Genomic DNA, 13,381 nt, shown 5'->3' with positions numbered 1-13,381 from the left:
CTGGTTTTGAAAGTTTCTTGTTGTGTGACTGGCAATCCCTTACACAGTTGTCAATCCTTCACTTGTTAATCAAACATACATTTGACTCAGCTTGCTTCCTGCACCACCCCCCCCCCCCCCCGCAAACTCCTTGGACGCATATGTGCTAATTCTTTTGGAGCTGTAATCCAATCTCATTTGTGATGCTTAATGCCTTAATTTCCTTGTTACCAGCAAACATTGCTGCAACAGAAACAGAGGGCATATACATAGTGGTACTTCATTTCACTAGTCTAGAAGACCCATCAACTCATGAGACACAAATAAAATAAGGATCACAATGATTTGCAGAGTAAGGAGTTCTCTGTTTGCACAAGGCTAATGTGCTAAATCTTGCTGGAAAAATAATGGTTTGTTAATGATGCACACTGTTATTAATGAGCAAATTGGCCAGAAAATTCTGGAGATTAAGAGATATGCAGTAGTTAAAATCTCCAGAGCTCGTTGGTCAATTTAGGCTACTCTGTTGTTTGCTTAACATCACACTTGTTATTTTTAAAAACCTGCTGGATTTCCACATTAATTGGCCGATACTCTCACTGAGAGAGTAAAATTTCGTACAATAGAATCCCTACAGTGCAGGAGGCGGCCATTCGGCTCATCGAGTCTTCACCGACTCTCTGACAGAGTATCTTACCCTGGCCCTCTCCCCGTAACCCCACAATTTATCATGGCTAATCCATCTAACCTAGACATCTTTGGACACAAGGGGCAATTTAGAAAGGCCAATACATCTAACCTGCACATCTTTGGACTGTGGGAGGAAACCGGAGCACCCGGCAAGTCTCCTAATTAAGGATAGAACTATCCTTTTAACAATATAATTGTTAATACAAATATCAAACACCGTCTCGCCAGGAGAGGGAACAATTGAAACTGAAGTCTCATTCGGTCAGATAGCAAATTGTACTGAGAGGGTCTTACTTTTCTCTTTCTTTCCTGATTTGACATTGAATTCACCCATCCTAATTCAACCTCCTCAATCATTCCTGTCTCTTTCTCAATTCTTGAACCTCATTGATTAAGGAGACATTCTGTTGGTTCTAACATTCACTCAGATCTCAGATGTCCCATTGTCCACTAATGTGCTATTTTCAGATTGCACTTCCAGAAATTTAGAGAGCAAATATCTTTCGAGCTGCTGGATAGAGTTCGAATTAATGGCACACACCTCAGCATATCTCGTTTCTGCAAGATTTAACCACTGTGATCATTTGACTTAAAAAGGACATCAGTGCAGTATAAAGTTGTCAGGCTGAGACAGTCAATTGCAAAGCAAGCAATTTAACTTTCCTGCTCAAAAATATATACCCCCCTTTTGTTAGAAAATAGACATAGTTTTAGATAATTTATATTTGTATTTTGTATGTGTTGGACATATGGTATATCTTTAAGTTTAAACTTCAAGTTTGATATATTTCTGCAGTTGTGTGTTAAGAAGACTTGCGTTTTAGTTTCATTTTTAAAAATGCCTGCATTTTCAGCGAGGTTTGATGACTCTAAAGCAAACACAGGATAAAAAAACTGGACAGTTGCTTAGTGGCAGATGGGCCACAAGGGATGAGAAAGCAGTTTGAAGTTCAGTTAGTAATTATGTTCTGAGGTGCAGGGAGCTTTTTAAGTCTCTCTTGCAGGACATGAACAGAGAATGCAAAGATTGGCCCCCAAACTGAAAAACAGGAAAGTCCCAAAACCAGGGAAGGGGAAAGAAGAAAGTTCCCAGAAGACCTTCTAATCAAAGGGAAAGAACAGGAATCTGGAAAAGTCCCGTTAACTAAAGATAAAAGTGACGAGCATAGGCTTCAAGTTAAAAGACAGAGCTGCAAGGTGCAGACCCGGGATAACATGGGCTTGTAAGAAGCCAGAGATCCAAGAACACCCAAAGGTTGGTGACTCCTTATTATGGGCCTATGAGGCAGTGATGTTGTGTTAGCATGGCTGGGCAACTGAGAGCTCACATGAAAGCCAAAACTTGAATGCATGTGGCAATCCAGGTCAGAGGAACATCAGGAGGAGAGGTTGAATCCCTGAAGATGGATCCCTGGCGAAGACATCATTTCATGGCATGGCATGGAGAAGATTTCATGGCATGTTCTTCAAGAATGGAGATTGGAAACCCGTGTGTGAAAGGCAGAGTTCCAGTGAGACCAGTTGGCACACAATGTGCCAAGTGTCTAGAGTTAGTTAAAAGCAAATTACTGCAGATGCTGGAATCTAAAACCAAAAGAGAAAAGGCTGGAAAATCTCAGCAGGTCTGGCAGCATCTGTAAGGAGAGAAAAGAGCTGACGTTTCAAGTCCAGATGACCCTTTGTCAAAGCTTTGACAAAGGGTCATCTGGACTCAAAACGTCAGCTCTTTTCTCTACTTACAGATGCTGCCAGACCCTCTGAGATTTTCCAGCATTTTCTCTTTTGTCTAGAGTTAGTTGATGAGAGATGCATAAAAATCGTTTTTGGATGGCATCTGCCAGAGTGTGGTGCGTCTGACAACAGGTCGCCTACTGATTTACATGGACTGTAAACTTACTGTGTACATTAGAGTGTAAGATGGATTTTATAACTTGTGTTATCCTTATGAATCTGTAAAAGTATAGTTGTTGATGCAGGAATAGTGTAATATAGTTATTTTCTTGTTCAATAAATGTTTTGTTTTTTTGTTTAAAATTGTCCAGTAGCCACCCTCCACATTCCTAAACAAAAAATAGAAGTTCAGATCAATCCAGCTGGGTTCCACCATGGGATTCAACTTGCCCAGTCGTATCAGCTGGGATCGTAACAAATTCTAAAGCGGATGCATTATAAATAAGAACAGAAGGACATAAGAAACAGGAGCAGAATGGGCATTTAGCCCATCTAGCCTGCTATACCATTCAACAAGATTGCGGCTGATCTGATTGTGGCCTTAACTACACTCTCCTGCCCGCCCACAATAACCTTTCAATCAAAAAATCTGTCTAATTCAACCTTGAATATATTTAATAACCCAGCCTTTGTTGTTGAAAGGGGGGAACTTAAAACAATTACCGTCACTAGAGAAAAAGTACTGAGCAAACTATTTGGGATTTAAGACAGACACGTGATGGCCTACATCCCAGGATCTTAAAAGGAAGTAGCAGCAGATATAGTGGAGGCACTGGTTATACCACTGGTTATACCAAGGGCGGCACGGTAGCACAGTGGTTAGCACTGCTGCTTCACAGCTCCAGGGACCTGGGTTCGATTCCCGGCTTGGGTCACTGTCTGTGTGGAGTTTCCTCTGGGTGCTCCGGTTTCCTCCCACAGTCCAAAGATGTGCGGGGTAGGTTGATTGGCCATGCTAAAATTGCCCTTAGTGTCCTGGGATGCATAGGTTAGAGGGATTAGTGGGGATGTAGGGATATGGGGGTAGGGTCTGGGTGGGATTGTGGTCGGTGCAGACTCGATGGGCCGAATGGCCTTTCTCTGTGCTGTAGGGTTTCTAAGATTTCTAAGATAATATTCTAAAATTCCCTGGATTCTGAAAAGCTTCCAGTGGATTGGAAAAAGGCTAATGTAACACCCCTGATCAAAAAAGGGAGAAAGCCAGAAAGTAGGGAACTACAGACCAGTTAGTTTAAAGTCTGTCATTGGGAAAGTAGTAACGAGATATTTGGAAAGTCAAAATGCAATCCATCAGAGTCAACATCGCTTTATGAAGGTATATTGTGCTTGGCTAATTTGCTAGAATTCTTCAAAGATTTAATAAGTAAAGTGGATAACTGGGGTCCTGTAGATGTAGCGTATCTGGAATCCAGATGGCATTTTATAAGGTGCCGCACAAAAGGTTAATACACAAAGTAAGATCTCACAGGGTTAAGCGTAATATGTTAGCTTGGATAGAGGATTGGTGAACTAACAGAAAGCAGAGTGGAGATGATTTTTTTTTTCTGGTTGACAAGATGTAACTAGTTGAGTACCACAGAGTTCAGTCCTTGGGTCCCAAATATTTACAATCTATAAATGACTTGAATGCAGAGATCGATTGTACTGTAGTTAAATTTGCAGACATCAACAAAATAGGTGGGAAAGCAAGTTACAATGAGGAAATAGGAAATTTACAAATGGGTTGGATAGGTTATGTGAGTGGGTCAAAATTTGACAGATGGAATTTAATGTGGATAAGGATGAGGTTATCCATTTTGGTCGGAGGAATAAAAAGGCAACTTGCTATCTAAAGAGAGAGAAACTTCAAAATGCTTCAGTGCAGAGGGATCTGGGTGTCCTCATGCATGAATCACAGAAAGCTAGTATCCAGGTGCAGCAGGTAATAAGGAAGGCAAATGGAATTTTGGTATTCATTGTGAATAGAATAGGCTTCTTTTAAAATAAAATCAAAGTATTTCGGATGCTAGAATCTGAAACAAAATCAGAGAATGCTGAAAAACTCAGCAGGTCTGGCAACTTCTGTAGGGAGAGTAAAGAGTTAACATTTTGCATCCATATGACACTTCTGCAGAACTAAAAGGGAAAAATGTTGCTTCATTTAAATGTTGGTGATCAGGTACAAATTACTTTCTAAACCATATACAAGACATTAGGGGAAGCTGACTCCTACTGACAAACTAATGCTTGCTTTAGTTTTGAAGGTTTCACCTGCATAAATGCCTGTCTTATCAAAAACTAACTGTAGAGAATTGGTCACAATCATTTTGAAATTCATATGAGCATTTTATTGCAAACAGTAACTCCATAAAGCTGTTGTGCTGATAGGCCCTACTGTAATATTTTGTATACACATTGTCATTTTCAAATATTTGACAAATAATTTATGTAGGTCTTAAAAACATACTTCGACATTACTTGAACTAATAATAACAACATCATATTTCCTAAATTGTTGTGGGCTATTTTGCATCTGGCAAATTGAAAAAAGGGAAATACTTGGACTTACTTGTCATATACTTTAGTTGTTCGGTTGTTTATTTGTTTGTCAAATTTATAGCGGCGGTAATCTTCAATCCCATCCTTAATTGCAATAATCGCAAGGACCACGACCAATGGTAGCATGGTTATCTCCTTTTGAAATGCTTCCACTAATGGCACCCAGTTTAGAACAACTATTAACAGGAAATAAAGGTTTGCAGCCCTGAAGGAACAAAGAGAAGAAATTGAGATTAATATATTAAGGGAGGCAACAGAATAATTCTTTAGTACAATCAAAATTACATTTTTAAAAATTGTTTGCTAATTATTGATGACTAAGTCACTTGTTCATCTTTTCTGAATCTTTTAGCCTGAAATTTCCCTTTTGCTGTAGTACTTACATTGCACAATTCAAACAATGATGGTTTAATCTTCTGCACCAAATCCCGTTTGAATTATCAGGAGTCGACTAAATTATATTGTCCATAAAGCTACAATGAGCGATGGCAGCAAGTCCAAACTGCTTGGAGTGGTACTCAGCATCCTGCACCATGCCTTGCAAAAGACCAACTTTCTCAGCACTCTCCTTTCCCAACTCACTTGCTTCTTTCTCAACTATGCAAATCAAATAAATTAATTGTCCCTTTCTTGAGAGCTCATGGGAGAACTGTTCGTTCTTTCCACCCTCATTTTTTTTCTAATTTTATTTCAAATTTCCAGCATTTCAGTATTTCAACTTTGTACTACATTATTAAGATGGCCCTTGAGTGAATAAAAGTGGTTAAAATTCAGATTTATAACATTTCAGTGGATTGAAAGAAATATTAATTCAAACATTTTCACAATGCTACAAGGGAAAAATAAATTTTCACAATTTACAACCAAAAAAGTATTTAATTACTGCTGTAATGTAGGGAATCACAACAGCTAATTTGTGCACAGCAAGCTCCCACAAATGAGTTAAATGATTAGGTACTCTGTTTTTGTGATTTTGGGTGGGTAAGTATTAGCCAGGAGACCTAGGAGAACTTTCCTGCTCTTCAAATAGTACAATAGGATCTTTTGATGATCCATCCATGAGGGCATTGATTTAACTGACATATGAAAGTTGAGTAAGTATTGGTCAGCCATAATCTCATAGCATTGCAGAACATGAATGAAGGTATTGAAAGACTTATTCCTGTTCCTATGGCCATTAATTTCTTCAGTAAAAAAATTCACACTTAAGTTATGCATCAGTGCCTACACCCGTAAGGATGGCAAAGCATTTCTCTGTAGATGGTAAAAATTCTTGGTGGATGATCCAATGAATGTGGAGGCTGATGGAAAGGAAGGTAAGAACATGGGGAACACTATCGTATTCCTGGAGGAAAAGGTAGGAGTGAGGACAGAAGTGTAGGAGATATAATGGCCATGATCTTTTCTTGTTCCTGTCAACCAATGTCAACAAGTGCCAGGCAATGATCAAGTCCAACAATAGAGAATTTAACCTTGACATTGCTATCACTAAATTCCTCCCCCTTTCGCCTTCTAGCTGGTAGTGTTCATGGGTTTGGAAGGTGTCTATGGAGCCTCAGTGAGTTGCTGCAGTTCATCTTATAGATGGTACACACTGCTGCCACTGTGTGACGGTGGTGGTGGGAGTGAATGAATGTTTGTGGAAGGGTACCAATCAAGTAGGCTGCTTTGTCCTGGACGTTTCCTTTCATTCATTCATGGGACATGGGCATTTATTGCCCATCCCTAGTTGCCCTTGGAGGGCAGTTGAGAGTCAACTATATTGCTGTGGCTCTGGAGTCACATATAGGCGAGACCAGGTAAGGACAGCAGATTTCCTTCCCTAAAGGACATTAGTGAACCAGGTGGGTTTTTACGACAATTGACAATGGTTTCTTAATTCCAGATTTTAAAAAAATCAAATTCAAATTCCATCTGCCGTGGCGGGATTCGAATCCGGGTCCCCAGAACATTAGCTGAGTTTCTGGAGTAATAGTCTAGCAATAATACCACTAGGCCATCGACTCCCCCAAAGTTGTTAGAGCTGCTTTCATCCAGGCAAGTGAAGACTATTCCGTCATATTGTCATGACCAAGTTAAATCTAAACTTCCCAAGCTGTGGGTCAAGAACAATTTTTGGGGTCGTGAGCTACAGGGCAGCAATGGCTTCCACGGAGGTTGGGCCAAATGCTAACAGCTGCCAGGCCCCTTTAAATCTGCCTTTTTTTCCCTGTGGGTGGCTGTGGCCTAGCAGTCTGATTGCTGCTGCAAAACATTCCTGTGAAAAGATAGGTATTTGTTTTTTTAAATCTTTCAGTTTAAACAATTCCCACCATACTAACCTTCCTTCTCCCAAATCCACCCAACCCATGGTCACACAAGCCTGAGGTATTAAAATGGGGTCACACCCAGAAAACGTTTGGGAAACACTGGGCTATATTGTACAAGCAACTTTCCAGTTACAGACAGTACCTGTGAAACTGTTCAAACAAATTCCTGGGAATGAAGTTCAGCAAAGTATACTTGGTTGTTTGAATCCTATTGGTCATATAATTTCTGAAAACTTTTTCATATTCTTCAGTGAATTCAGCAAGGCAGGGAATTACTAATCGATGTTTGCATCCAGTTTTCTGTGGCTGAGAAGGTCTGAACCATCCAGGGACTGATGATAAAGTGTATCTATTAATTCTCCCATCTGTAGACAGCATTCTTTGCCATCTGTAACGTGCCCATTGGATGGGGTGTGCCATCTTCATAAATCCTAGCCAGCAGGTATATTTGAGTATTCTGAATCAACCAGGGCTCAGCTAGAAAAAGCACAAAGGAGAACAACAAAATCAACACAATGGCTTTGAAGATAGAGATTCAATTTTGAAAGAACTTAAACCATACAAAACCTCCAGAAATTAATTTTCAAGCGAAATAAATAAATTCCTCAATTGCTCTTTTGCATGTTAATAAAAGAATGTAATAATTAAGTAAGCGTGTTTTAATTTTTAAAAGCAGACTTAATGGTCGAAGTTAATACTAAAAATAAATGATCACTGCTAAAACTGACTATTACCACAATATCTTCCATTCTACAGGACAGAGATACCAAAAAGGTCATTTATTACAGGAAGAAAAAAATCTTTGATTAGTGGGAAAAGAAGAATTCGAGCAGTTTTGAACTGATTAGTGTTTTATATAGGAGTACAGTAGACAGAACAGGCTAGTAAATGCTACCTGCAAAAATGCCAGAAAACCAGAGTTGTGTTTGTTATAAGCAAATCAAATCCAAAACCATAGAGTGGTTTTGCTCTAATAAGGCAAATATTTCAAATATAGCATCTCCACACACAGTGAAACATTACCTCAATACTATGCTAAAGTGTGAGCCTCAATTCATGGTTCTGGAGTTGGACTTGACTCGATATCAGTTGATATCGATGGCACAGTGGTTAGCACTGCTGCCTCACAGTGCCAGGGACCCGGGTTCGATTCCCGGCTTGGGTCACTGTCTGTGTGGAGTTTGCATGTGTTCTCCCCATTTTTGCATGGGTTTCCTCCGGGTGCTCCAGTTTCCTCCCACAGTCTGAAAGACATGCTGGTTAGATTCATTGATCCAAACAGGCGCTGGAGTGCGGCGACTAGGGGAATTTCACAGTAACTTCATTGCAATGTTAACGTAAGCCTTATTTGTGACTAATAAATAAACTTTAACTTTAAAAGATATGAGTCAGGGGCAAGAGTGATACCACTGTGCGAAATGGACTCGTACATAAATAACTATATGCAACATGCAGTAAATTCAGATGTTGTTCCTCCTTTTAAAGAATCATTATGTTGCTGGCAAACTAATTTTTTTTTATTTGTACATGGAATGTGAACCTGGCTGGCTAGGCCAGCATTTATTGCCCGTCCTTAATTGCCCTTGAGAAAGTGATGCTGAGCTGCCTTCTTGAACTGCTGCAGTGCATGTGGCATAGGTAGAGCCACAGCACTGTTTGGGAGGGAGTTCCAGGATTTTGACCCAATGACAGTGAAGGAACGGTGACATATCTTCAAGTCAGAATGGGGAGTGTCTTGGAGGGCAACTTTCAGGTGGTGGTGTTCCCATACATCTGCCCTTGTCCTTCTGGATGGTAGAGGTTGTGGGTTTGAAAGGCGCTGTCTAAGGAGCATTGGTGATTAGCAAGAGCATGGCACCCCCTAGTGATACCAGGGTGAATTTACAGTTGATTTGAAAACCCTGCACAGAAAATACAAAATCCTAAAGAGCTCATCAGTTCAAAGATGAGTGACATATAAACAGGCCATTCAGTCCACCAGGTTTCTGCCAGTATTAATGCTCCCCACAAGCCTCCTCTCACCCCATCATCATATCTTCCAGTTTCTTTCTCTCCTCTGTAACTATCTAGCTTCCCTTACAATGTTTCAGTGCTGCTCTCTTCAACCACGCCATGTGATAGCAAGTTTAACATTCACGCCACTCTCTGGATAAGTTACTCCTTAATTTGCTTTTGAATTTATTTACTTTATATTTATCACTCCTATTTTGGACTCCCTCAGAAGTGGTAAAAGCTTCTTTATGTTTACTCTAGATGCTTAATTAATAATATTCTTAATGGTGTCCCCAGTGTATCAGTCAACATAAAAGATCCTAAATATAATCTTTGCTCTGTGTTTTGTTCTCTGTTCTACAAAGGGCAATGGAATTGGCATCAGCTTTCCTCAGTTCAGTGGGATGGAAAATTGCGATTATTTCTGCAGTCTCGTGCTAAAAGGCCATGTGTGTGAAACATCAGATGAGCTCGGCTGCGATGCACCATGCAATCAATAAGCCTGCTGACAATGTCTTGGCTCACTTAATGAACAATGGGCACTTGGAAGGAGGACAAGATGGAGGGGCTGCAGGTGTCTGTGGAAGTATTATTTAGTATGGAGCCAACGTTTTGAAGAAAAGGTGAAAAACAAACTGATTAATAGATACTCAGCAATGATGATAATGTCAGCAACTGCACTGTTAAACCATAACTATTAACTGATTCATGGACCGTGAAAGGGAACATACAGATCCATAGATATTTAGAATATCAAGTGTGTCCATCAAAATATCTCCTCTGCCAATGTGTCTTCAGAGATGATCCCAAATGCTAAAGTGGGCCAACATCAACATGGCTAGCACAGCTCCAATAGTGCAGCCTACTGCTAAATCTTAGAATACCACCATGCAACTAAGGTCAAATTGTGCAAATTGAGCCTATACTCATTGCAGTTTAGAAGAATGAAAGGTAATTTTATTGAAACATTAGATTCTGAGGTAGATATTGAGAGGATGTTTGCTAAGGGGAGGTGGGGAAGAGGGGTTGCAGGAGGCAGGCAGGAAAGTGGAGTTACGGCCTCAATCAGATCAGACGTGATCTTATTGAATAGCAGAGCAGGCCAAAGGAGTCAACTGACCTACACCTGCTCCTATTTTATAATTTATGTTTTTATTATTCCAGTCTGATGCTCCAAACTCAGAATTGCTGCGAGCTATGATTCCAAATTGTGCTCAGCTTCTTTATTTTTGCAGCGAGACAGAGACAAACACATGTAACTGAGAGTTATACAGCAATGAGAGGTCAGGAAGAGAAAAAGAACCTGCTCTCAAGGTACCCTAGAGGATACATATAACATCCCAGTTACAGAGACATGGGAGGAAATCAGCTACCACCCGAGTCCTAAGCTGGAAAGTGGTGTACATCAATCAAGTTCCCCACCAAGTCATGGGCCATTCTGACTTGAAACTGTATTTTTGTTTCTTCACTAAAGCTGGATCAAAAACCTGGAACTTTCTTCCTCACAGCACAGTGGGTATATTTCTGGACAATAGCAATTGAAGGCGGCAGCATCACCACCTCCTCAAAGAGCGATTAGAGATGGGCAACAAACACTGTTCTAGCCAGAGATAGAGTTTTGACAACACCAGGTTAAAGTCCAACAGGTTTATTTGGTAGCAAATGCCATTAGCTTTTGGAGCGCTGCTCCTTCGTCAGATGGGATATCCACTCCATCTGACGAAGGAGCAGCGCTCCGAAAGCTAATGGCATTTGCTACCAAATAAACCTGTTGGACTTTAACCTGGTGTTGTTAAAACTCTTACTGTGTTTACCCCAGTCCAACGCCGGCATCTCCACATCATGACTAGCCAGAGATGCCCATGGGGAGAGGAATAGGGAGAGAGAGCAGTTGAACACATGGTTACAGGGATGGTGCAGGAGGGAGGGTTTCAGATACCTGGACAATTGGGGCTCTTTCTGGGGTAGGTGGGACCTCTACAAGCAGGATGGTCTGCACCCGAACCAGAGGGGTGCCAATATCTTGGGGGGAAAATTTGCTGATGCTCTTCGGGAGGATTTAAACTAATTCAGCAGGGGGGTGGGTACCTGAATTGTAGCTCCGGTGTACAGGCGGTCGAGAGTAGTGAGGTCATGGATGAGGTTTCAGGGTTGCAGGAGTGTACTGGCAGGCAGGAAGGCGGTTTGAAGTGTGTATACTTCAACGCCAGGAGCATCCGGAATAAGGTGGGTGAGCTTTCAGCATGGGTTGGTACCTGGGATTTCGATGTTGTGGCCATCTCGGAGACATGGATAGAGCAGGGACAGGAATGGTTGTTGCAGGTTCCAGGGTTTAGATGTTTCAGTAAGTGCAGGGAAGGTGGTAAAAGAGGGGGAGGTGTGGCATTGTTAGTCAAGGACAGTATTACAGTGGCAGAAGGGACATCTGATGAGGACTCGTCTACTGAGGTAGTTTGGGCTGAGGTTAGAAACAGGAAAGGAGAGGTCACCCTGTTGGGAGTTTTTTACAGACCTCCGAAAAGTTCCAGAGATGTAGAGGAAAGGATTGCGAGGATGATTCTGGATAGGAGCGAAAGTAACAGGGTAATTGTTATAGGGGACTTTAACTTTACAAATATTGACTGGAAAAGCTATAGTTCAAGTACTTTAGAGGGGTCAGTTTTTGTCCAATGTGTGCAGGAAGGCTTTCTGACACAGTATGTAGATAGACCAACAAGAGGCGAGGCCACATTGGATTTGGTACTGGGTAATGAACCAGGCCAGGTGTTAGATTTGGAGGTAGGTGAGCACTTTGGTGATAGTGACCACAATTCGATTACATTTACCTTAGCAATGGAAAGGGATAGGTATATATACCGAAGGGCAAGAGTTATAGCTGGGAGAAAGGAAATTATGATGCGATTAGGCGAGATTTAGGTGGCATAGGTTGGGGAAGGAAACTGCAGGGGATGGGCACAATTGTAATGTGGAGCTTGTTCAAGGAACAGCTACTACGCGTCCTCGATAAATATGTACCTGTCAGGCAGGGAGGAAGCAGTCGTGTGAGGGAACCGTGGTTTACTGAAGAGGTTGAATCTCTTGTGAAGAGGAAGAAGGAGACTTATGTTAAGATGAGACGTGAAGGCTCAGTTACGGTGCTTGAGAGTTACAAGTTAGCCAGGAAGGACCTAAAGAAAGAGTTAAGAGCCAGGAGGGGACATGAGAAGTCTTTGGCAGGTAGGATCAAGGAAAACCCTAAAGCTTTCTATAGGTATGTCAGGAGTAAAAGAATGACTAGGGCAAGATTAGGGCCAGTCAAGGACAGTAGTGGGAAGTTGTGCGTGGAGTCTGAAGAGATAGGAGAGGCACTAAATGAATATTTTTCGTCGGTATTCACACAGGAGAGGGACAGTGTTGTCGAGGGGAGTACCGAGATGCAGGCTGTTGGACTGGATGGGATTGAGGTTCATAAGGAGGAGGTGTTAGCAATTCTGGAAAGGGTAAAAATAGATAAGTCCTCTGGGCCGGATGGGATTTATCCTAGGATTCTCTGGGAGGCTAGAGAGGAGATTGCAGAGCCTTTGGCTTTGATCTTTGAATTGTTATTGTCTACAGGAACAGTGCCAGAAGACTGGAGGATAGCAAATGTTGTCCCCTTGTTCAAGAAGGGGAGTAGGGACAACCCTGGTAATTATAGACCGGTGAGCCTTACTTCTGTTGTGGCAAAGTTTTCGAAAGGATTATAAGAGATAGGATTTATAATCATCTAGAAAGGAATCATTTGATTAGGGATAGTCAGTACGGTTTTGTGAAGGGTAGGTCGTGCCTCACAAACCTTGTTGAGTTCTTTGAGAAGGTGACCAAAGAGGTGGATGAGGGTAAAGCGGTTGATGTGGTGTATATGGATTTCAGCAAAGCGTTTGATAAGGTTCCCCAGGGTAAGCTATTGCAGAAAATACGGACACATGGGATTGAGGGTGATTTAGTGGTTTGGATCAGGAATTGGCCAGCTGTAAGAAAACAGAGGGTGGTAGTTGAATATTCATCCTGGAGTTCAGTTACTAGTGGTGTACCGCAAGGATGTGTTTTGGGGCCACTGCTGTTTGTCATTTTTATAAATGACCTGGATGAGGCCGTAGAAGGATGGATTAGTAAATTTGTGG

At 41.4% G+C, this 13,381-nt stretch overlaps 1 protein-coding gene across 3 annotated transcripts in view; it reads right to left on the bottom strand.

Moving 5' to 3' along the window:
* Positions 1–13,381, bottom strand: part of atp10d (ATPase phospholipid transporting 10D) — a 209,861-nt gene that overhangs the window by 99,962 nt on the left and 96,518 nt on the right. For all 3 annotated transcript variants that reach the window (XM_078217004.1, XM_078216997.1, XM_078216991.1), the window contains 2 exons: positions 7,390–7,724; positions 4,949–5,143 (listed from right to left, as the gene is read on the bottom strand). In XM_078217004.1, the coding sequence (XP_078073130.1) occupies positions 4,949–5,143; positions 7,390–7,673 (479 nt within the window). In that variant the 5' untranslated portion in view covers positions 7,674–7,724. The remainder of the gene's footprint in view (positions 1–4,948; positions 5,144–7,389; positions 7,725–13,381) is intronic.

The sequence above is a fragment of the Mustelus asterias genome, chromosome 1 (genome assembly GCF_964213995.1).
Source record: "Mustelus asterias chromosome 1, sMusAst1.hap1.1, whole genome shotgun sequence".
In the NCBI taxonomy this organism is placed as follows: domain Eukaryota; kingdom Metazoa; phylum Chordata; class Chondrichthyes; order Carcharhiniformes; family Triakidae; genus Mustelus; species Mustelus asterias.
Note: the sequence above shows the minus strand (reverse complement) of the source record. Positions and strands in the feature narration are given on the sequence as shown.